Source organism: Lynx canadensis, chromosome D4, assembly GCF_007474595.2.
Source record: "Lynx canadensis isolate LIC74 chromosome D4, mLynCan4.pri.v2, whole genome shotgun sequence".
NCBI classification, from domain to species: Eukaryota; Metazoa; Chordata; class Mammalia; order Carnivora; family Felidae; genus Lynx; species Lynx canadensis.
In genome coordinates this window covers 60,677,963-60,702,594 of record NC_044315.2, presented here as the reverse complement: position 1 = coordinate 60,702,594, position 24,632 = coordinate 60,677,963, and the positions used below count along the sequence as shown (strand labels likewise).

General features: G+C 45.4%; 1 protein-coding gene across 1 annotated transcript in view; it reads left to right on the top strand.

The window, feature by feature from the left end:
• The window catches only part of GABBR2 (gamma-aminobutyric acid type B receptor subunit 2), a 347,346-nt gene that overhangs the window by 197,751 nt on the left and 124,963 nt on the right, over positions 1-24,632 (top strand). The window contains exon 7 of the mRNA XM_030293915.1: positions 12,068-12,304. Within this exon, the coding sequence (XP_030149775.1) occupies positions 12,068-12,304 (237 nt within the window). The remainder of the gene's footprint in view (positions 1-12,067; positions 12,305-24,632) is intronic.

The window sequence follows — 24,632 nt, the reverse complement described above, 5'->3', positions numbered from 1 at the left end:
CAGGATCTGGGAGAGACGCATGGAACGTTTTCTCCTGCAGAGCCTCTGGAGGGAACCAGCCCTTAGTTTCAGACTCCTGGCCTCCAGAACTGGAAGAGAAACAACTTCTGTTGTTTCAAGCCACCCTGTTGGTGGAAATTTGTTATGGCAGCCCCAGGAAATTGGTACAGTCACCCAGCAGGTCAGGGACAGCCCCGGGACCTGAAGCCAGGACTGCTCATTCCCTACCCAGGGCTCCTTCCCTTCTGCCATGCTCTCTGCCTAGACTTGCAACGGGCTTCGAACAGAATGCACCCAAATCAGCCCTCTCTGTCTCAGTGGGGCACCTCTCATAGGTGGCATAACAGGAGAGTGTGGGTCTGGTGGTCAGGAGATCTAGCACCAATCCTGGCATTCTCACCAATGAATTGGCCTCCATAGCTAGTCACCCCACCCCCACCCCAGTCTCAGTTTCCTCGACTGAGAATGAGAGATTTGAACCCAATAGCTGCAGGGGTCCTTCCACAGCTAAGTTCTCTGGCTCTGTGTAAATATGGTACTGGGTTCTTACAGTGAGCTGTGTGACAGGTTGTAATGTTAAATCTTGGAATCCCCAAGTGACTCCTAGTAGAGAAAGTTGCAGAATCAGGCAGAACAGTGGCCCCTCTTGGGACATGTTCTTTGAGGTTCCCTCTTCCATACACCTGTTGCCAGCGTCAGGACATCCCCAACTCTTTCACTGGCATCCAGGAGAGTTCTGGAAGGAAGAAAAACAAGGTAATGGGCCTCCAGAGCACGTTCATCACTCTCCTCCTACTGGAATTTCCAATGATGGGACAAGTGCAGACGTTTGTGCTTCCCTGAGCACATCCGGAGCTCAGTCTCCTAGAACCTCGTGAGGACAGTCTCTGGGCACTTGCTTTGGCTCCACTGTCTGGCCTATTCTCCTCACTGAGATTCCCCATTACCACTCTGCTCCCCCTTAAAGACTCTTTGACATCGATGATTTCCATTGTCAGCTTTCACTTTTCAAAGTCCCGTTAGGTTTGTTTCCAGTGTGAGCATTTAAAACTCTAGTTAGGTTTCTCTGGTGATGGCTCAACCTCTCTGGACATGTTTCCTGTCCTCCTGCTGAGGCACAGAGCTGGACCAAAGCACCAGATGGAAATGTTCCCAGAGCCCTGGAATCCCTGGGGACCTCAGAGGTGGCCCCAATCCCCCATCAAATGCACAGGCTCATTCTTTGGAAGAGTTTTGTAATGTTTTCTGGCAAGAACCTTCTGCAACCACCCATGACTGTCGACGCAACATGGCAGAACTGGAGGAAACACAAATCAAGTGAGTGCTCAACTGGAGCTGGTGACCCAGAAAAAGCTTCACCCATCTCATTATCACTGCCGTGTGAGCTCCCTGACAAAGAACGTGGAAATTTTAGGCAAACTCTAGGCTCTAGAGAGGAGGAAGGGAAGGGGCCATGGAAAAGTAGGCATGCTCCCTGGGGAGGTGATCCTTCACAGTGCTGCTGCCTCTGCCTCCCACCTTCCCCAAGAAATTCCTCTTCCCTTTTGCTCCCCTAGGAATTCACTTCGATGGCGGACAGGTAGTGTAGCAGAGGAACACGGGCTGTGGGGGGAAGGGTGTAGTAACCTATGGAGGGTCTTAAGGAATAGGGCGCTGGCTAGATTTGAATTTTGGTGCCACCACTTCCCAACTGGGAGACTCTGAAAGATGGTTAGTTGTCCATACCAACATCCACAACCCCCGTCCACCTCAGTAACACAACTCTGGTTTTTAAGTAGGAATGTTGCCACCTAGCTGAAAAGGGACATTCCCCAGCTTCCCCTGTAGCTAGATATGGCCAGGATTCTAAGTCTGGCCAATGGAATATAAGTAGAAGTGTTACGTGGGACTTCTGAAAGTCTCCTTTAACGGGAGTGCTTCCCTTCTCCTGTGTGTTGGCTGGATATGGATGGGATGGCTAGAGACCTAGCAGCCACATTGGGTCAAGAAGTGACTGTGAGAAGGAAACTTCATTCTAGGGTGGTGTTGCCTACAATTTTAGTATATGTGCTGCCAAAGCGAGCACGGGTGGTGTTGCCTACAGATAGGAGCTGGCTCCCTGATTACACTGTGGAGCTGCCCTAGCAACCATGCACTGCCTGCCCATGGACATTTTTTTTACATGAGGAAAAAAAAAAAAAACTATGCCCAAGTCACTGATAATTTTTTTTCTTTTATATACAGCTGAATCAGATGACATACTGATAGTGATCACTAGTGATACAGTGACATTGAGCCAGTCATTTGACCTTTCTGAAATTGTTTCTCATCTACAACATTGGGATAACAATATCTCTTTTATAAGATATAAGAATTAGATAAAGTGAAGCAAAGAAAAGTATCTTGCAGAGTCCCAAACACACAATAGGTGTTCAGAAAATTGTGGTTCTCTTCCTCCTTTAGCACAGCAGCCTCAGGGCCAGAGAAAGGAGTAGTGAGTCAGTTTACACACACCTACACACAAATCTGCTCTGGCTTGTGATTGGGATTTTACTGAATTTGTAGATTGATTTAGGAAAAATTGACTTAATAATATAGTCTTCCAATCCATGAATTTTGTATATTCTTGCTTTTACCTGGAATGTCTTTAATTTCTCTCAGAAATGCTTTGTAATTTTCTGTACAGAATTCTTGCACATACTGTGTTTGATTTATTTCTAGGTATTTGATGTATTTTGTTGAATCTATGTGCAAATTACTATTGGGTGCATATGTAGGGTGGAATTTCTGAGTCACAGGGTATGCATATGTTCAGCTTTAGTAGACCGTGCCAAACAGATTTCTAAAGTGGTTGTACCAGTTTACACACCCACCAGCAGTGATTGAGAGTTCCAGTTGGTTCACATGCTCACCAACATTTGGTATTGTCGGCTTTTTAATTTTAGCCAATCTAGTGGGTGTGTAGAGGTATCTCATTCGAGTTTTAATTTACATTTCTCTGATGACTAATGAAGTTGAGTATCTTTCCATATCTTTACTGGTCATTTTGATACCCTCTTTTACAAATTTCCTGTTCATGTCTTTTGCCCATTTTTCTACTTGGATTCTCCATCTGTTTCTTACTGATTTGTAGAAGTTGTTTTTATATTCCGCACATGAATCCTTGGGTGGTTATATGTACTATTTATATCTTCTCCCATTCTTGAACTTACCTTTTCTCTCTTAATGATGTATATTGGTAGTAGTCTAGTTTATTGTAGTCTTAATTTTAATGTAGTCTAGTTTATTAGTCTTCTCTATTATTTTAATTTTAATGTAGTCTAGTTTATTAGTCTTCTCTATTATTAGTATGTTTGTGTTCTGTTTAAGTGTCTTTGCCCACCCACACTCATGAAAACATTTTCCTATCTTATCTTTTAGAAATTTTGTTTTCCCTTTCACGTTTAGATGTAGAATCCACATGAAATTGATTTTATGCATGGTCTGAGGTAAGATCAAGATTCATTTTTTGTTGATATTAATAACCCGTTGATTCAGGACCATTTATTGAAAAGTCCATCATCCTCACCACCAGCACTGCCATGCTAGAGTGTCAACTCTGTCATATATGTAGTGTGCATGGTGGATCTGTTCCTGGATTTTCCATTCTCACTATTGGTCCATTTGCATATCCTTTAACCAATACCACTGTCTTAATAACTGAAACTTTATAATAAGACCTGATACCCAGTAGTGTAATCTTTCATCTTGGTTCTTCTTCTTTAAGATTTTCCTGGATGTTCTTGGCCCTGATGTCATTTTTCATTTAAATCTACTCACATATTTGCACTTTTTATTACTTTTCATTCCTTCCTGCAGTTCTGTTCTTTTTATGATCATTTTCTTTCTACCTGAAGAACTCTTCTTGGTCTTTCTTTTACTGTGGGTTGGCCATAGACAAATTCTCTCTGTTTCTGGGTGTCTGAAATTTTCTTTCTCGCACCTTTAATTTTGAGGTGTAGAATTCTAGATTGTCCATGATTTCTCTCACCACTATAAGATGATTTCTTTGTTTTCAGGCTTCCATTGTTTCTATTAACTCAGCTGCTTGACTTTTTGTTGCTCTTTTTTTTTTTCCATTATGAAGTTCTTCTTTTTTATTAAATTCAAGTTAGTTACATACAGTGTAATCTTGGCTTCAAGAGTAGAACCCAGTGATTCATATCTTATATATGACACCCAGTGCTCATCCCAAAAAATGTCCTCCCTAATTCCCATCACCCATTTAACTCATCCCCCCCACCCACCGACCTCCCCTACGGCAACCCTCAGTTTATTCTCTGTATTTGAGTCTGTTGCCTCCCTCTCTATTTTTATCTTATTTTGCCTTCCCTTCCCCTGTGTTCATCTGTTGTGTTGTTGCTCTTTTGAAGGTAATGCATCTTTTTTCCCTAGCTGCTTTTAAGATTTTGTGACTTGGTCTTCAGTTTTACTATGCTGTACTGAAATGAGGTTTGCTTTGGGTTTATCTTGATTGTAGTTCACAAAGTTAATACAAGTTCATGAATCTGTGGATTGATGTGTGTTTGGAGAGATTCTAGCATAATATCCCTTTAAATATTCTCTCTTTCCTCATATTCCAAGAAGACACTTATACACATGCTAGACATTTTCAAAATATTCCCTATATCTCTTATGTTCCTTTCTTATTCTCGACCCCTTTTCCCTCTCTGTGTTTCAGTCTGAATATTTATTACTGTTTACTACTACGAACCTTTCTTCCAGTTCACTAACCTACTTTCTGCTCTGATAATGTACTGCTTCAGCCATCTATTGAGTTCTTAATTTCAGTTGTCATATCTTTCATTTTTAGACTTTTTGTTTTATTCTTTTTTTCTTTCATAGCTTCCAGTTCTCTGATAATGTTCTGTATCTTTTAATCTATTTTCCTGAACACATAAATGTTACTATTTTAAAGTCATGTCTAATAACATCAAGATTTGGATCACCTGTGGGTCTGTTTCTATTGTCTATTTTTCTTATTTCCTTTATTCTTTTCTTCTTTATTCCCTTCCTCTCTTTTTGCCTCCTTTCCTCCAATCTGTCCTTCCTTCCTTCCTTCCTTCCTTCCTTCCTTTTCTTTTTCCATTATTTGGTCCTATTTCCTGGTGTATCTTTTAGATTTAATTAATTTAATTGGAGATGAAAAAAATATAGCAGCTACAGAATGTGTTATCTTTCTTCAGAGATTTATTTCTCTTTAAGAAGGCTGTTAGACTAGGGGAAGATCACCTTAATCCAATCAATCAATAATTGAGTGGATTCCAGGCTTGGTTTTGGTTTTTATAAGGCCTTGTCTATTTTGGTTTGCCCTTATTCATGGTATTTGTTCTTTAGTGTTCTTAGCTGAAATCCTAGGGTGTTTACTGGCCCTGGGCTTCAACTTTTGTCTTCCTGTTCCTGTGAGACTCCAAATACTTCTGCTTAATTTCTAAACCCCTCAGTAGCCACTTCTTGGTTTCTCAGCCTCTTGCTTTATGCAGCTTAGTTACCATGAAATATTTCAAGTGCAAATGCTAGTCTGAAAACTGGGCTCACTTTTCTGTACTTCCTTTCCTCCAAGACCTTGGGCCTACAAGCCTTGCAATCCTGATAACCCGGAACTACCGTTTTTTGTCTTCCTCTCCCTGTGGGACTGCTGAAAACTCTGACCCAGAGCGTGGTTTCCCTGCAGCTAGCCTTCCTACTTACAAATCAGCAAGGAAATAGCCAAGAAAGCCAGACACTGCTCAAAGCATTCTCTTCTCTCCAGCATCTTGCCCCTCAAGTCCTAGATGTCCTGGTTGCTTTGTTATGCCTTTGAACAGCTATTTTTATATTTTATTCTACTTCTCTGAATGTTTCTTCATGGGAGCTCTGGTCTGATATAAGCCATTTCATCACAGTCAGGGTGGAAATCCGAACGGAGACTATTTTGCCTAAAAGGTAGAGGACAGCACCCTGGGGACAGGATAGCATGCCACTGTCTTCAGCCCTTTGAGAGGCTGTCGTGCATAAGAGGGAACAGCTTCGCAAAGAGACGTTGCTTGTGGAATACAGGTTATGGGCATGCTGCAGATGCTGCATTAGTTTCATAGAGGGCAAACATGCCTTAAGTGGAAGGCTCTTCCTGGAGAGACAGCTTCTCAGTGCCAGACGAGTCTAAAAGATGGAGCTCAGCAAACATCTGGAAGTTGCTATTGAGAAGATCCAGTAATCAGATTGTAGGAGGGGCTTAATCAGTGGTAACCGATTTGTGTATTCTTGAGATCTTGCAAGGTTTTTAGAAATACAGATTCTTAAATTATCTCATAGACATACTGAATCAAAATGTAGGGCCCTGGCATCTGCATTTAACAAGGTCCCCAAATGATCTACTGGAATACAGGAGCAAGGAGACTAAATACCCCCCAGTGGACCTTCCAAATGAGACTTTGTGATCCCCAAATCCCGGATGCTAGAGAGAAACTCTGCCAGCTTTGTCACTCTGGGGGTGGTGGCTCGAGATGTGGAAAGGGATGGCTTCTTCACCTTCTCCTGTCTTCTGTCCATGAGGCTCCCCTCTCCCAGAAAGCAGGACTCTGCTTGGTTCTGTTGGAATGACAGGCCCATAAGGTTTAGTCACATTGTGGGTTAGCAAGCTTGTGTGGGCTAGCCTGGGAGCCTAACCACTATTTATAACATGGTTTCTGTGGGGAAATATGTTCCAAGTTCCAACAACTGCCTTTCAAAAATATGCTGGAGCACAACCTGTCAGTAATTGGGACTATCTATATAAAGTTATTTTCTCAGAAACTTTTAGCATCTCATGATAAACCTGACCTCAGAGAATGAGTAATTAATCAGCCTTCAGTGTCAGCTCTACAATGGGAGAAATTCTGCCCTGAATAATCAGAGGCCTGCTTGAAGAACAACTACTAGTTTTTTCTCAGACAATTGTGAGAGTGTTTCTTCCTGCTGTCATTGTTTTGCCCAAGGGAGTTTGGTGCTGGCTTCACCTGGAAAGTGATGAATGGCCTGGGACATAATGTGGTGGCAATGGCTTCAACTCTGTGCTTGCAAAGACAGTAAGAATGAGGTCACCTTTCCGGGCTTGGCTACACCTGTTCCATTCCAAGGACTCTTCCCACAGAAATGAGGTCAACAGCCATATTTCCAATGTTCTCCCCCCACGTCCTACCCCTCACCCCCTGGATGAAGAACAGTGTTATGTAAGAGTAAAGATGTGGATTTACAAGTATGCATGTAATAAGTATACATAGGGGCCCCAAAGTTTAAATAAATGATGTGATTTTGGTCCTTCTCCGGTCCCCACAAAGAAATAACCCCGATAAAGTATGTCAAAGAGGTTAAAAAACTATACTCATTTATTCCCTGGTGAGACCACACTGAGAATGTTTGCCTCAGATCTGGACCCCTGACTTTAAAAGGGTCATAGAAACCTGGAAGAATGACCCAGTGGCATGTTCTGGGTAGGGAAGAGGTCTGGAAATATCATCTGAATATAATCATTAGATTGAATGAAGGGGACTCAAATACAGACACCACCAGCCCTCGATGGTTTTGTGTGCATTGGAGAAAGCTCATAGGAGCAAAGTCCAAGACAGACGTCAAGGGGCCTCATTCCTTTGATGCTTAAAGCATTTAGAGAAGTACAAATTCAAGTAATTTGTAATACTTTTAACATAGCCGATAGCTAAGTCAAGAACCAGAAACAGACCCAAATCATATTGAAAAATCAAAGAAAATATAGCTAAATAGTAAAAAGTGGAAAAATAGCAAGGATGCATTAAAACAAAACATTAAAAGCTGTGACTGTCACCATAGCAATATGGCATAAAGAAGTGCACCTAAGAAATAAAAAATTGCCCATCAGTATTGGAAAGGAGCTCGCTCTAATTATTAATCAGAGAAACCCAAATTAAAATTAAAAGGAGACATACTTTTTTTCTGAACCTAACAAACTGATGATGATTTTTAAAATCGAAATACCTATTGTTGTCAAGGATGCAGAGAAGTGGGTACTTTCATACACAGTGGGATTTTAATTTCTCGTATTTGGAGAGAATAATTTGGCCCAAATATGGGTGAATCATGTTTAGGTATGTTATATACTTTGCCTCAGCAATTATGCCTCTGGGGATTTATTCTGAAACAATAACTACCAGTATGTGTTCAGAAAATTTAGATACAAGGATGCTTTCTGCAGTCCTATAATTGGGACAAATTCAAAATAGCGTAAATGCCCAATAATTGGAAATTGGTTAAGGAAGTAAGGTAGTGTCAGAATGGCTAGAATTAACAACTCAGGAAACAATAGATGTTGGTAAGGATGCGGAGAAAGGGGAACCCTTTTGCCCTGCTGGTGGGAATGCAGACTGGTGCAGCCACTCTGGAAAATAGTATGAAAGTTGCTCAAAAAGTTAAAAACAGAACTACCCTATAACCCAGCAATTGCACTACTAGGTATTTATCCAAAGGATACAAAAATGCTGATTCGAAGGGGCACATGCTCCCCAATGTTTATAGCAGCACTATCGACAAAAGGCAAATTATGGAAAGAAGCCCAGATGTCCATCAACTGACGAATGGATAAAGAAGATGTGGTATATACATACAATGGAATACTACTCAGCGATCAAAAAGAATGAAATCTTGCCATTTGCAACAAAGTGAATGGAACTAGAGTGTATTATGCTAAGTGAAATAAGTCAGTCAGAGAAAGACAAATAATGTGATTTCACGCATATGTGGAATTTAAGAAACAAAACAGATGAACATAAGGGAAAGGAAGCAAAAATAAGATGAAAACAGAGGGAGACAAACCATAAGCGATGCTGAAATACAGAGAATAAACTGAGGGATGATGGAGGGAGGTGGGGGAGGGGAATGGGCTAGATGGGTGATGGGTATTAAATGGGAGCACTTGTTGGAATGAGCACTGGGTGTTATATGTAAGTGATGGATCATTAAATGCTACTCCTGAAATCATTATTACACTCTATGTTAACTAACTTGTATTTAAATTTTAAAAAAGGAAGTAAGGTAGCACGTGCACATTCTGGAGGACTGTTGACCCCTGTCAGCACAGATGTGGGCGGATCCTTGGCTCTTTAGGGCATCCTGGGTTAGCAGCTGCGCCAGGCACACTGGGAGGCCAGGTTGGGCAAGACTCCTTTACTATTAGTAACAGTGGGTGGCATTTGTGGGGCACCTTCCATGTCCTAGACACTGGGCTGGGCCCTTTGCATGCTTCATGTCACTGAACCCTCATGGCCAACCAGCAAGAGAGGACACAGAGACCTGGAGGAGATAGGACCACACCACAGGTCACAGTTAGCAAACCACAGCGCCAGGGCTGGAGGGTAGGCCTGCCTACTTCCAAATCCTCTGTCATTACCACTGTGCCAGGCTTTTACCTATGTTGCCAAGAGGAAACTTCTAGATCATCTGATCCAACCTCTTCATTTCTCAGAGGGAAAAATTGAGGCTTGGAAAAGATCTCTGTAGGTATTGCTTTGGGTTCTGGGGATACCTCAGTGATCAAGACAGATAACATCCTGACCCCATGGAGCTTAATTCTAGTTGTGGGGGCAGGAGGAGGAGGAGGAGGGAGAGCTGGAACAACAGATAACATGCAAATAAACACAGAAGTAGGAACGTTGCAGGACGTGAAAAGTGCAGTAAAGAAGAAAAACCAGGGGCGCCTGGGTGACGCAGTCGGTTAAGCGTCCGACTTCAGCCAGGTCACGATCTCGCGGTCCGTGAGTTCGAGCCCCGCGTCGGGCTCTGGGCTGATGGCTCAGAGCCTGGAGCCTGTTTCCGATTCTGTGTCTCCCTCTCTCTCTGCCCCTCGCCCGTTCATGCTCTGTCTCTCTCTGTCCCAAAAATAAATAAACGTTGAAAAAAAAATTAAAAAAAAAAAAAAAAGAAGAAAAACCAGTGGCTAGAGAATGCCTGGAGTGAGGAAGCTTTAAGAAGGGTGGGTCAGGGAAGCCATCCCTGAGAAGTGAGGAGCGTTGACATTTGAATGCAGAGAATATCATGCAAAGAGCTAGGGAGACTTTCTAGCAGAGGAAACAGCTACTGCAAAAGCCTGAGGTGCAAACAGACTTGATGTGATCTGAGGACCCAGGAGGTCTAGGAGAGTGTGCACCTCGTAACAGCCCCCCATGCTCCCCCAGCAGGAGTGAAATGCCAAAGCCAGCCCCATGGAGTGCGTGAGGGTGGAGGGTGTGAGGGGGCAGTGAGGAGGGGCTCAGGGCCCTAAGCTGGACAGCGACGGTGCTGCCTTCTTGAAGAACCCTCGGATTTGAGGAGTTTCTGCCCTGTGTTTTGAGTGGTGAACAAAGGTGATGGCTGGACATGATGCATTTCCAAGGAGAACCGTAAACAGGGATAAGACCTACATCATCCAATGGAAGCGAAAAAGAAGGGGGGGGAGTCATTGCTGGGACACCAGCATTCCCGTTTGGTCAGGCAGAATTTCTCGCCCACGGGGTCCCTGATCGGAGACACTTGGCTGTCCCCAGGCAAATGTGTGCGACCCTGTTCTGCTAACGCGTTGAGCCAAGGGCAAGAGACTCACTCGGGCTCCAGCCATGAGATGTAGCCCTCAGTCACCACCCTCATTCGGCACTGGACCTGGCCCCAAACAACTTGCGGTAGTTTTCAAAAAGCAATAATGTCCTCAAAAGTTAAAAATTAAAGAAGTAGTAGAGATGGAATGGGATCATTCCAGCTACGCACCCACCCCCTCACACACACACACACACACAAGCTGTGTGACCTTGGGCAAGCCTCTGGACCTCTCTGTGCCTCAGGCCACAGGTGGAGGGAGCATGTGTGACCATCTCCAAGAGCCCTTCCCAGTATAAACTGACAACGAGTCAGTGGTTTCTGTGTGTGGTTTGTCCCCAAAGAGGGTTTCTCCAAAGGCTAAGCCATTAGCTTCCCTGACCTTTCTGGCAGAGGAGTTCAGAAGTGACTTGAGAAGCCCATGGAAAGGCTGAGGGTGACGTGTTCCCCTGGGGTGGCATCCGTTTGGATGTGTGAGCCTCAGGAACTGAAGTAAAAAGGTTCTCATTACTTTGCGGCCACAATCGGAATGTTAATATCACCAATGAAATTCTTTTATGAAATTCAGTTCAGTTTAAAAAATTTTTTTAATTTTTAAAAAATGCTGAATTATTCACAGGCCTTGCTGTATTGCAGAAGAGGAAAGAGCAGCATAATATAGGGTCAGAGCAGCCCTTACATCAGAACACCTGGGACCAGCTCAGGGTGGGGACTCACTTGGGTACCATGGGGCTCAGAATCCACAAGGCCACTGGGGCACGCCTTCTCCGCCGCAGACCTACACCCCCTTCCTCTGACACCACCTCCTCTGCTCTGAATTCCCTGCCCAAACAGCTGGAGTCCCTTCCAGGGCCAGGAAGCCTCTGGCCCGGGTCAGCCCTCTTGAGGTTGGGTTGCATTTCCAGGGAGGTCAGGAGGCTCTGATGCCTGAAGGGGAGAAGGTATGGACCAAGCTGGGCTTGGCTATAGGGATGGGCCCCAGAGCAAAGCCAGCTTCCCCTGTATCCAGCCTGAAGCTCTGAGGAGCCCTAGAATTCTGAATTCAAACTTGGCCTTCCATATCATTAGGAAGGTATATTTATTATGGGGAGATAGAAACTATTTTATTGGACAGTTTATTTGCTTGTCTGTAACTTAAATATTTAGACATATGGAATGTGGTCCTGCACCGGTACTAACGCTCGGCCCTCCAAACATCACAGGGAGGTCTGGTGTGGGTGTGCTGTTTCTTCACCCTATCCTTGCTAGACAGCCAGGGTTCAAGTCTCAGCCTTGCCACTCACTAGCCGTGTGGTCCCGGACAAGTCCACTTCCCATAACTCATATGCTGTATGAGGTCATTGTGGGGATTTCATGAGATAATGCACATAAAGAGCCTGGCACCGCACCTGGCTCACAGTGAGCATTGGAGAGTGTCGGCTCTCGACACCACGTGTCTAATGTCCCTGCCGGCTGTAACCTGGCATCCCCCCTGCCTCCCTGTTTTTTACAGACTCCACAGCAGTATGAGAGAGAGTACAACAACAAGCGGTCAGGCGTGGGGCCCAGCAAGTTCCACGGGTACGCCTACGACGGCATCTGGGTCATCGCCAAGACGCTGCAGAGGGCCATGGAGACGCTGCATGCCAGCAGCCGGCACCAGCGGATCCAGGATTTCAACTACACAGACCACACACTGGGCAGAATCATCCTCAACGCCATGAATGAGACCAACTTCTTCGGGGTCACGGTCAGTCCCACACTCCAGACTCTGCTTTCCTTGGTGCCGCTTGGAGATGTACGAGGCGAGCGGGGCTGCTGCGTCGCATGCCCTTGGATAGGAGGTCCATTTTCTCTGATCACATAAACAACTTCTTGTGGGTCGTAGGATTGCAGGGCTGCTAAAATGAGGGACAGGCTTGGTGACGCTCTCTGACACGCTGGGAAAATGCTTCTCTGTATTTCGTGGATTACAAAGGGCATAGTGAGTTGACTGCAAGCAGAGCAGTTGCAATTCACCAGGTGGGGGCTGGGGACCGCAAGAGCTCCAGACCCAAAGTCAGGTTCAAATCCTGGGTCTTTCAAGTTACCTGCTCCAAACCATAGAGCTTTCATTTCCAAAATAGAAATAATACTTACCTCACGAGGTAGGTAAAAAGATGAACCATTACAAAGTAAAATCTGCTAGTATTTGTTAAGCAGGCTACTTGCTCTGAGCCTCAAGTTTCTCATCTGGAAGATGGGGATAATAATTTATGTCTTGCATAGAAGTTGTGAAAATAAGCAATGATAATAATTGCTAACATTTCTTTAATGCTTATTATGTACTACTTTGCTAAGCACTTCGTGTAGGTTAGATGCAATAATAAATGTATGCCTAATGCTAGGCACATGGTAGGCTCTCAGTAAATGCTAGAATTGTTAGTGTTAATAATGAGCCCGTTGCATCTATATTCCATCCAGAGGAGGTAGATGCTGTTGTTATCCCAATTAAAGGTGAGGAGGCTGGAGCTCAGAACACTTAAGCTCTACAGCTAATCAGAGGTAGAGCTGGGATTTGAACCTAGGTCTAGCTCTTAACTGCTGCATTACGCTACCTTCTGGTGATGGCCGTAAGTGGCACTTAGTTAATGCCTCATGATGATGTATTTGTCACTGACTCTGCTCTCAGAAAAGAAGGAAAATTTGCCTAAAGAATAGATTTAAATGGCTAAAATCCTATCTTGTGTTCTAATTTAAAGAGCCATTTAGAGAATCCGTCTCTATCTTGGGATATTAAGAAGAGTGGACAAGATGAGCTGATTGGTATATTTCTTAAATGTTCATATTCCTTTGTGTGTGTTCTTGGGCTTGCTGCCTGTTGGTCTGGTAGGCAGGGCCTGTGCAGGTGCTGAGGGTGTAGACAATGGTGTGAATGCTGAGGTAAATAAGATGGGCTCTCTGTCCTGGAGCCCGCGGTCCAAATGCAGGGGCGAGAGCTGGACACAGATGATAATATGAATTAAAAGGGCTCAGCATCATGGGACAAACTATATGAACCCAGAGGGGTTTCTGTGACCGTCGATGAAAACTTCATGGAACATTTTGGAGGAGGTACCTTCGGTGCCACGCCTTAGACATGCAGAGAGAGGGGGCTGACAGTCTGGCCAGATGGAGCGTATGAACGAGGGAGATATGTGTGAGTGTGTGCAGGGACAATCACTTTGTTGGGATAATTGGAAAGGAGGACGAGGCTGGGAAGGTAAGTTGGGGCACTTCTGAAGGAACAAGCTAAGGACGCTGGCCTTTATCTTATACTCCAGTGATTGTCAAAGTGCATCTTGGCCAGCAGCACTCGTGTCCCCTAGGAGCTGGTTGGAAATGCACATTCTTGAGCCCAACCCTGGACCTGCTGAACCAGAGTCTCGGGTAGGGGCCCGGCCGCTGCGGTTTAACAGACCCCGCAGTGACGCTAACGGTGCTGGAGTTTGAGCGCCGCTGCTCTGGGCGGTGGGCAGCTGCTGAGACTTGCTGAAAAGGAGGATTCCGGAGTAGAGCCACCCTTGACCTGACAGCCGTTGGCCTCTGCTCCCACAGTTCAGAGTAAGGGCTCTGAATAACTATGGGCAGCGCCTGTGTTTATAGTGCATCAGACGTTAAGCTTGAACAGCTTTCAAAGATTTGGTTTCAAAAAAAAATGTTTTCATCCTTAGAACCTCTTGCACAATCAGTCTTACGTGGTGCTGGTATGTAATACAGATTGGAGAGAAGCACTTCAGTTGAAAGGAGAAGGAGCCCAGGGCCCTGCCTGTTCAGCCTCCCTTCTCGAAGCCCCTGAGCCATCCCCACTCCCACAGAATGGCCCCACCCCAGAGGTCCTCCCTCTGCTGGTGGAAACGCAGACTGAGCCTTAGAGAGGGTGGGACTCACCTGTTCCCACCACGGTGGCAAGGCTGTCACAAAATGTGGGCCCACTGCTTCAGATCATCCTGCCACCATTTGTTTCTTATGTAATAGAGGGAATCCATAGTCTCTCTAGCCGAACCGGCTGGATAGAGAGCTACAGGATCTAGAAAGCATTCTGCGCCCCTCCTCATCCTGGAACTTGGCGTTTTGACCAGATGCGTGATGTATCTCAGTGGGAGATCATTTATAACTATTTCCAAGTGCTCCCTTTCATTGGAGCCAAACAATACATAATCCCTGCTTAATGAGCAATTCGGTAAGACTATCTGAACACTTGAAACGGTTTGAAAATGAGGTTCTTTTTAATGAGAAATTCCTCAACACATATTTATGCCTGCTCCAGTTTGTGATTCGTAACTCAGTGGATATCAGGACTGAAAGCATTCTTATTTTATCTTTTTTTTTTTCTCTTAATTTTAGAGAGGGCAGGGGCAAAGAGAGAAAGAGAGAATCCCAAGCAGGCTCCACACATAGCGTGGAGCCTGATGCGGGGCTCAATCTCACAAACCGTGAGATCATGACCTGAGCCGAAATCGAGAGTTGGGTGCTCAACCGACTGAGCCACTCAGGTGCCCCTTGGACAGGCAGCGCTCTTTAAAATCCTCGAATTCAACCCCCTCATGTTGTAGATGAGTATTTGAATTCCAGAGAGGGAGCTTTCAAAGTCACATGGAGGGATAGCTTGGCAGAGCCAGGATGGTTGCTCAGATGGCGTTGTCCCAGCCACACCTGGTGGCACCTCCCTTGTCATCATGCACGTCCCCCTTTACTTGAGAAAGGGATTGAGTCGTGAAACGGTTCTGGCCTTTTTTTTCCCCCTTCCTCCCAATCCCTTTTGTCACATATTAGTATGTGCTTCTCACTGGGCTGTAGACAGGTTTCATTAAAATTGTCTTCTGATCAGAGAAGAAAGGACACCTTCTGAAGAAAGGACACCTTCTGACAAAAGAAAAAGTGTCTCTGCGGTCCGAGGAGACCACAGAAGGCCAAGTTCAGCCATAAACAAAGAGTTAGAAAGGAAAGGAATGGGAGGTGGAAATAAATTGAAGCATTTTCTATTTGCTCAAGAGTTTTCATTATAGAGCACACATGGTGTCCATTTTTCCACTCTCAGGCAAGCACTTTATTCTGGGTCACCCTCATTCAGCATGTTTACTGTACGGAAAATCATTTAAACACATTAAATTAATTATATCCGTGACTCAATTTCAATTGATGCAGTGTGCACACTCTCGTCTGGGAGCCAGGCCTGTGGTTCCTTGTTGGTGTGTTAAAGCACAGACTTCTTCCATGAATCCTAGATCAGGACTCTGGCTTTAGCTTGGGGTCCAGCTTTGTTTCGTCTTCTCAGGAGCTCTCCTCCCCACCACCCTTCTTGGGGAACCCTGGAAAATAGGATTCCGTGTCCCCACCTGCACACCGATAGCCTGGTGGAGGTCCTGCCTGCCTCTGATTCCGAGGGCACTGATCCGATTTTTGGCCCTGTTATTGCCTCTTACCTTTCTATGGCCTGCAGATCTCAGAATGCTTCCCCACATGGAAACCCCTCTTCTGCCTGGACAGAAATTCAGGCTAGCCTTGGCCGTTCAAGGTATCAAAAGCCCAGAGCGTTCTGAGAATCCCAACTCAGCAGGTTTGGTCTAGGGCAACATTCCTAAACTTCTGTATGTATGACAATCCCCCATGGAGCTTCGTTAAAAATTCAGATTTCCCAGCCCCACCCACAACTTCTGATCCAATGGCTTTGTGGTAGGGCCAAGGAGTTCACATTATTAACAAGAAGTCCCAGTGATTGTCAAATAGTAATGCTGAGAATTGCTTAGGGTATTTTAAATCTGTCAGAGATGTATTTGTTCCTACATTTACTCATTCCTTTAGTAGCCCCTGGGCTGGGAGCTGGAAGCATAGAAAGGAATAATGTGTGGTCTGTCCCTCAAAAACTCCCTGCCCAGTGGGGTATATAGACAAGTAGATGAATAAATTGCTGGTCACTATCCAAGGTCTGCCCAAGGCCCTTGGAGGCAGGAGTCCATTCTGCTTACGGCAGTAAAGACCAGGAAGCTGTCCTCGGTCTTCCTGCAGTTCAGTAAGTGAAATTCCACGTGTGGATAATTGCAAGGCACCCATGCCATGCGCTCTCACCCTGTGCCATGTGTTGGGTAGTGAGGATACAATGCCAGGCTCCTCTATGCCCAGCTCTGATGGTGATATGTTGTGACTTAACAACTCCTCTAATTAGGTTTTTCTACCAAAGATGCACTAAATTCATTAACCAGCTCATATCCATAACCCTTCAAAACATGCTTGGGGGAGGGCCTGGGTGGCTCAGTCAGTTAAGCATCCGACTTCAGCTTAGGTCATGATCTCATGGTTTGTGGGTTTAACCCTGAATCGGGCTCTGCATTGGCAATGTGGAGTGGAGCCTGTTTGGAATTCTCTCTCTCTCCCTCTCTCTCTCTTCCCTTCCCCACTTGCACTTTCTCTCTCTCAAAATAAAGAAATAAACTTTAAAAAAGAAAAAACCACGCTTGGTAACATGTGCTAAGTATTCAGGTAATAACCAAAGCCTTAATTTGCTTTGGGTGATCACTTTTTAATTCTTTACAGTTTCCAGTCTTTTAAAACAAGGATGACATACCAGATCTCAAATGGACAAATCCTTTGGGCACATCACAGTAAGATATGATGGCTCTAATGAGCAGTAGACCCCCTGTAGTAAATGTTTTTCTGATTTGTCTCTGAAAATGACACTGTATTTACTTTGTAGTGCCTAGGATGGAGGCTAAATTAATGTAACCTCATTATACCCTGTTATGAAAATACAGTACATGTACAACTTTTCCTGGAAAGTTACTGAGGGTATACACCCCAGGTTTGCATGGGGACTATGAGGCTTCCAAGAGCATTTGGACGTAGAGAAATTGAAAGAAGCTCCTGGGGGGAATGTCTTTGATTTTGAGAAGAGGGCCCATTCTTTCTAAACAATTTCCTGTGATTGCCTCCTCACTCCCCGTGGAAGGCCCTAATGTAGAAACAATCCAGAGTTCCTCCAATAATGGCCCCATTCTTCATCCTCTGCTCAGCCTCTCTCAACCAGCTGCAGGTCTGGGCATAACATCTGTTGGGAAGAGATGGGCAGCCTCAGGTTCAGGCATGTCACCTCTAATGGCTATTATCTCTAATTGATCTCACGAAGGAGGTGCTGAAGAGCAGCAGATGGCGATTTGCAGAGTTTATTGATAGATTTGCTTTTGTTGCTGGTGAACAGGAATCCAGCCTTTGCTGGTGTGTCCCTTAAACTTCAAGTCTTTATGCAAGACTTGTGAAATAAAATTATCTCCACTAAGACTCAAATACTGCCCCTGTGCTCCCCCTGCCAACATTCTACCTGAGAAGAGGGCATTATAGAGTACACTCAGATTGGTTGGAATTCAGTGACTGCAGGTACTTGGAACAGGTAGTTAGGGGAAATCAGTGAGATCCTCGTCCTGGGGGAGTGTGGGCTCTTTCTGTCACACACACTGCTGCCTCGCCCTACTGTGGTGCTGAAGTTGTGCAGTCGATTTTTCACCGGGATAGGAAACTTCATACCAGACACACACACACACACACACACACACACACACACACAAATTAAACATCATCATCTAGAATTGGCCCATCTCTCCTGCCGTCTGATCTTTTGGACTCCTGGTTTTACTCTCTAAGACAAGTTAACCTAGAGGCTTTGCACCAGCCACCCATTTGTGATTTAAATGTGGTATCATCATTTAAGGTTGTTGAATTTGAATGAGTTAAGAAACAGAGCACTAGAAAGCCCATCCAGAAGTAGAGAAAACTCTACCAATCCAGGATTTGCCCTCTTCTGGGACTGGTCATTCCACCAGTCATGACTCCATCCCCTGGATTATCATGATTCTGCCTGTTTCTCGATTTTGTACTCGAGGCTATCAGTAGGAGCTTGTCAGAAGCTCTGCAGCAGTCCCGCTGTGATGTGTCTGCTGCGCGTCCTAAAAAATGGGGCTTGTCCCAGTGACCTCAGCATGCTAGCTCCCAAGGCCACTCAGGCTTTCCTATTTAAGGCCTTCCTTTCATGAGCCTTTCTTGGTTGTTTCCAGGAGCAACAGCCAACCCTCCCAGAACTTCCTCTGCACCCCACCTGTCTCCACCCCATCCCAGAGTCTGGGCGTTCTGGGAGAATTACACTATACATAAACTTAACAGGCCCACCCCTTAAACTCAGATAAAATGAATCATTGCCTGGGGCATGGCAGTGATGAACTACAACAGGAAATGCAAATTTGTAAAGTCAGACAAAAGATCACAGTCCATGACTTAGAACTGTGTGACCTCAGGGAAATTAGTTACCTCTCTATAACTCAGTTTCCTCATCTGTGGAGGGAAATAGAAGCTACTTCATAGAGTTGATATGGTAAGTAATGATGGTGTTTAGCTCCCCCAAACTGCATCATCATTATTACTCTTATTATTACTATTGATATCACGATGGTGACTTTTCAAAGAACAAAGTTTATGTGGCTCTATTCAAGCAATATTCAGAATCAAGTCCAGCAAAACAATCGTTCTGTACCTACTAAGTGCCAGTCTGTTTCACCTATACTATCTCACTTAATTATCTCAATAATAAACAAACCAATTAACTTGTATTAAGATTGTAGTGGTTTAATATCAAAGCAGAGTGGGGTAAACTCTGTAAGCAAGAACAATTTCAAGCTTTCTACCTGCTGCCATTCACTCGGGGGATTTGACACCTTAAAGGCAGAAAGCTTTTGCTCACAGACCCCTCTGCCTTTCTGTTCCTCCCTTTAGTCTGGCTCAAACTCCCATGACCCCAGGAACTACCACTCAGCATTACACACGAAAACTACAGCAAATGCTGTTGGTGTTCCAACCAGATCTCCTGGGATCTCTTTTAGGGCTGTGGCCAGGTCTGCCCAGCCCCCAGCTGTGCAGGTGTCCCTGCTGATGGTTCACACCTCAGGCGATTGGAGCCTCCCAGCCTGTAAGGTGACTCACACCCTAGCCGAGCGGCCTGCAGCCACGACTGGCCAGTGTGATGGAGCCACACTAGTGCCATTCACATTCCGCAATTCCCTGCAGGATTAGGCTGAGGCTGGCCCTCACCTGAAACCACCCAGCTTGGCCTATTCTGCCTCCTGTCTCCCTCACAAGTTCCTCCTGAGCACACGTCTTTAAAAACCCACTTGCACACGATTCCCTGTCCCGGGCTCTGCTTCTGGAGCAGATGAAGACACCCATGTATCCTTATGAGAAATTGAAGCATTTTCAACATGGAATTTTTACTGTAACCTAATTGTCATCTCGGCATTAAGTTTAGCAGCCACCCTCCCCCGTCGCCTCCCTCACACCCGGTAGAGGGTTCTGGACTCTTCTCCCTTATTTTTTGGCTCCTGCCCCTGCCTGTTGCAGTCAGCCTGTGGAAGAGCCGTACTTGCCTCCTGGGAGGAATTAGCAGCTCCCATGTTTGCAGGGAGCACAGCTTTTCATGCCGCGGGTGCCACACTCTGCACCTAACACTTTACACCTGTAGATGCTCTTAACCACTGCTAAACTTGAGTTCACTTTGTTGGGTGGAATCCACACATGATTGAGAAATTGAGTCACACTCTCCCACTCTGCTGCCTTCCGGGCTTCTGCAAACTAAAAAGGCTTTTTCGGCCCAATAAATAATCAGAACTGACAGGCGAAGTATTAACAGAATCTATAGTTGTTGTATCTGCTAATAGTGATCCCCAAATTCTTGCCGTGATGGCTGGCATCACCGTTGCACACACGTCGGGGAAATCTCCCCGGCATGTATTGTTGGGCTGGGCTGGGGGCCCCTACTGCGTCCTTCCTGAGGCAGGAGAGAAACCCACCCTCTACCCCCCCTCCCCAGTCTCTCCCATCGGCATCTCTCCGGAGCTCAAGTCCTAGGGCCTGAGGCGGGAGGGCAGGTCGCTGATGGTCAGGAGCATGGCTCAGTAATAAACAACTACAGTAATAATAATAATAATAACCAGTGTGTGACTGCCCTGTGCACAGAGTACACTCATAGTCTCTATCTCCTTCGCTTCTCCGTGCAATTACATTTATTAACATTATGCTAATAATAGCTATTAATTAATGAGCTCCTACTGCTTTGCAGGCAGCATCCTAAGTACCGTACCCACATTATTGAATGTGATGCTCAGAAGAGCCACCGGGTGGGGGATGGGTAACTGCAAGTGTCCCAAAGCCTCCTCCCAGTGAGCTGCATCCAGCTCTCTCACCTATGTCCCATCTCTGCCCACGTGTCACCTTGTCAGTGACGCCTCCTCGACACCCTATTTAAAATCGCAGCTCCCACCCCCTCATTCTGCCTCTCAACAGTAACCCCCACAGATCGTGCCACCTTTAAGACTTAGAGCTGGGTGCCTGGGACATAGTAGGTGCCTGATAAATAATTGTTTAATGAATGAGGGATTTAGATCATTAATGACCATGTCATAGATTTTTTTAAAAACAGGTTGAGCAAAGATAAATGCTGTACCCGGCGTCCTACAGGTAGCAAGTGACAAGAGTTTATTCAAAGCTGCCGAATATGGCTGGCTCAGAAGCCCATGTTCTTCACCATTTAGGTGTTCCGTTAATTCAGCCAGCATTCCCAGCACCTCCTATAAGCCAGAGCTGGGCCGGGCAGGAGGAATAATATGGAAGGTTTGTTCCCAAGGAATTCGCCGTCCTAACAACCTTGTGAGGTGCGTGGGAGAGGAGCAGGAACCACTCTCCCCAGGTTAACAGTGGAGGACGTCACGGGCTCCCCTCCTGCACTGGGTTATTCATGTGTCCATCTGCTCCTTCCCAGTGGACGGGGAGCCTGTGAGCCCCTTGCCTGGGACTGGGGCCCAAAATTCTCTCTGTACTTCTGGTGCCTTGTATAGTACAGGCTCTTAGTCCTTAAAACGCGTTTGTTGATTGAATGCATGAGGAAATTGTAGCTCAGCGCGGCAGAGAGGCTCTGCAGGGCTCCCACGGTGTTCACAGCGAGCCTAGCTCAGAACCACATCCTAGGTCCTCTGATTCTAAATGCAGGTGTCTCCAAATCTTGTGTTCCTAAACACCGCTTGGCTGCCCTCCCCCTGTTTCTTTAAACACAATTACAAATGACTGCAGATAACGTACAGCACAGGAAAGAAACCTACTCCTTCTGCTGTCAGATAAATTTGAAAGATCAAAATAATGTGGTTTAGCAATTTGTTTCAATTGATGCCTAGCCTTCCAAAGCTTGCAGGTTTGACTTCCTCAAGTCAGGGAAAAAATAGCTATTTCCTTATGAAAAAGCAGTGTGGGGGAGTGTACCATCTTACGAGAGCTTCAACGGAAGCCCTGTGCACAGACGCTGTCCAGGTCTCTGTGAGAAACAGATAAAAGAAGGAGCCAGTGACAAGGTGATCACAGGGACAATTACTATAATGATAAATGTCATGATAATAGGAATGGCTGTAGTTTTGAACGCTCCCTATATGCCGGGTGCTATGCTAAGCTCTTAAATGCATTATCTCATTTGAATTGTGTCTCTCGAAAACTCCGTATTTGAACTCCTCACCCAGAGCACCTCAGAATGCGACCTTATTTGGAAATAGGGTCATTTAGATGTAATTAGTTAAGACGAGGTCCTACTGGAGTGGCATGATCCCATACGACTAGTGTCCTCATGAAAAGGGGAAAATGGGGGACCGACATGCACACAGGGAGACCACCACATGCAGAAGGAGGCAGACAGCGGGTGATGCTTCTACAGGCTGAGGACACCAGTGATCACCAGCAAAACGCCAGCAGGTGGGAGAGAGAGGTTATGGAACTGACTCTCCCCCACAGCCCCCAGAAGGAACCAGCCCTGCCGCTACTTTGATCTTGGCCTTTTAGCCTCCAGAACCTCGAGCCGTTAAATTTTGATTGTTTAAGCTGCCCCGTCTGTGATATTTTGTTACGGCAGTCCTAGCAAACTAATGCAGCCCCACAGGATGGAGACTGCTGTTACCAGCGTTTGGCAGGTGAGAAAACTCAGAGGTTAAATGATTTACCCGGGGTGGGACACAGGACACAGGCCAACATTCACGGTTAGCCATTATTCTACACCCATACAAGCTATCTTCCATTAGGGGGCAAAGGGGTCCCAGCCAGAGAAGGACAGAGATGAAAGGAAGCAGGGAGACCGGCATTTCTCACGACCCACTCCTCCAGGTGAGGAATGCGGGGCCCTAGTAAAATGCAAGGCTGAAGCCAGGACCCTGGCTCCTCATCTCTAGGGGGCAGCGCCCCTGCCACCCAGCTTCTACCCCTCCCCACCCCCCCACGCCCCCAGGGAGAAAGTTCTGCGCCTCTTGGTTTGACCAGCCAGTCCTGGAAGCAGCTCCTTACATTTAACTCACTTCTTTCCTGACTGGAGGAGTGGGGGTATTTACAACCCCGTGCTCCTTCTTCTCATTCCCGTATTTAAAAATAACATACACGTGTCCTTTTCAGATTACAAAAATAATATGTGATCAGAAAGAAAATGTAAATGGTACAGACAAGCGCCAAAAAGAAAATCAAAGTCACCCGTAACTTCATTCAGACAGGCCCAGCTCAAGCACCACACTTCACCCTCAGCTGTGATCTTTTTTTTTTTTTTTTTATTCTTTTACAACTATTTGCTTTGGTCCCTCACGTTATAAAGCTTTTTCTGCAGCAGCGGTTCTCTGTCATTTTAGCCCCATCTTTCTTTTTTTATGGTGATAAAATATACGTAAATTTACCATTTTAATCATTTGTAAGTGCAGTGTTCTGTGATATGAACCATATTCACAGCATTGTGCAAACTGTCACCGCCTTCCGTCTCCAGAACTCCTCATCTTCCCGGACTGCAGCTCTGTACCTATCGAACACTAACTCCCCATTAGGTGCCATCATTTTAAAGCTATTATTTATTATGATAAAACTGATTTTATTTGTTTATTATTTATATTGAAAATTGTAAAGAACTATATAAGTAGTTCGGTAACTAAGTTTAGAGAGAAATTTATATGGTATTGGCAAGCTACTGCTAACTAAATAGCAATTAGCTGAGCAAAAGTTTCACACAGAAACTTGAAAATGTACAATTTTAGGGGCACCTGGGTGGCTCAGTCAGTTAAGCATCCTACTTCGGCTCAGGTCATGATCCCACGGTTTGAGTGGGGTTCGAGCCCCAGTCGGGTTCTGGGCTGACCGCTCAGAGCCTGGAACCCGCTTCAGATTCTGTGCCTCCCTCTCTCTCTGCCTCTCTCATTCTCTCTCAAAAATAAGTAAACATTAAAAGAAAAAGAATGTACGTCTTAGGGGCGCCTGGGTGGCTAGCCAGTTAGGCGTCTGACTCTTGGTTTTGGCTCAGATCATAATCTCATGGCACTGATAGCAAAGAGCCTGCTTGGTATTCTCTCTCTCTCTCTCTCTCTCTCTCTCAGTCTCTCTCTCTCTCTCTCTGCCCTTCCCTTACTCATGGGCATACACTCTCTCCCTTTCTCTCAAAATAAATAAATAGACCTTTGAAAAAAAGAATGTACATTTTAAAATGTTGAGAATATAGCAAGCAACATTTTTAAAGTAAACAATACAGTTGAATATTAGCGATCCCCACTGTTGAGAAAATACTCCGGTAAAGATAGACCCAGATCCTGTGCGAAAACCATACGTGAAGAGCCCCGTAACGTACCACATGCATTTCTCACCGCATGAAGCCAGAATACCCCCTCAGTGTGTGTCAAGGTATGTTAGCCTGTGCACTTGCTAAGGAGGAGGGAAGCCTTCTGCCGTCAGGAGAGGGCAGCTGACATAAACTTCAGCTGACAAGACACACAGCTTTAAACACTGATGGATGCCGGCTCCCCTTGTGTGCGCTCATGAAGCAGAGGAGACTCACACACACTCGGATGTGACACCGAGTGAGGCTAGCCCTGTGTCAGGGGGCGGAGGCAGCTGGGAAGATCCATTTTCTCGTGGAATTGCAACACCCTCCCCACCCCTTTTCTTTCTCAATGGAATAGAAGCCTTCTAGAACTCTTGTTTAAACAGTAATTGGCAAATTACTCAGTTGCTAGGCCTGGAATCTG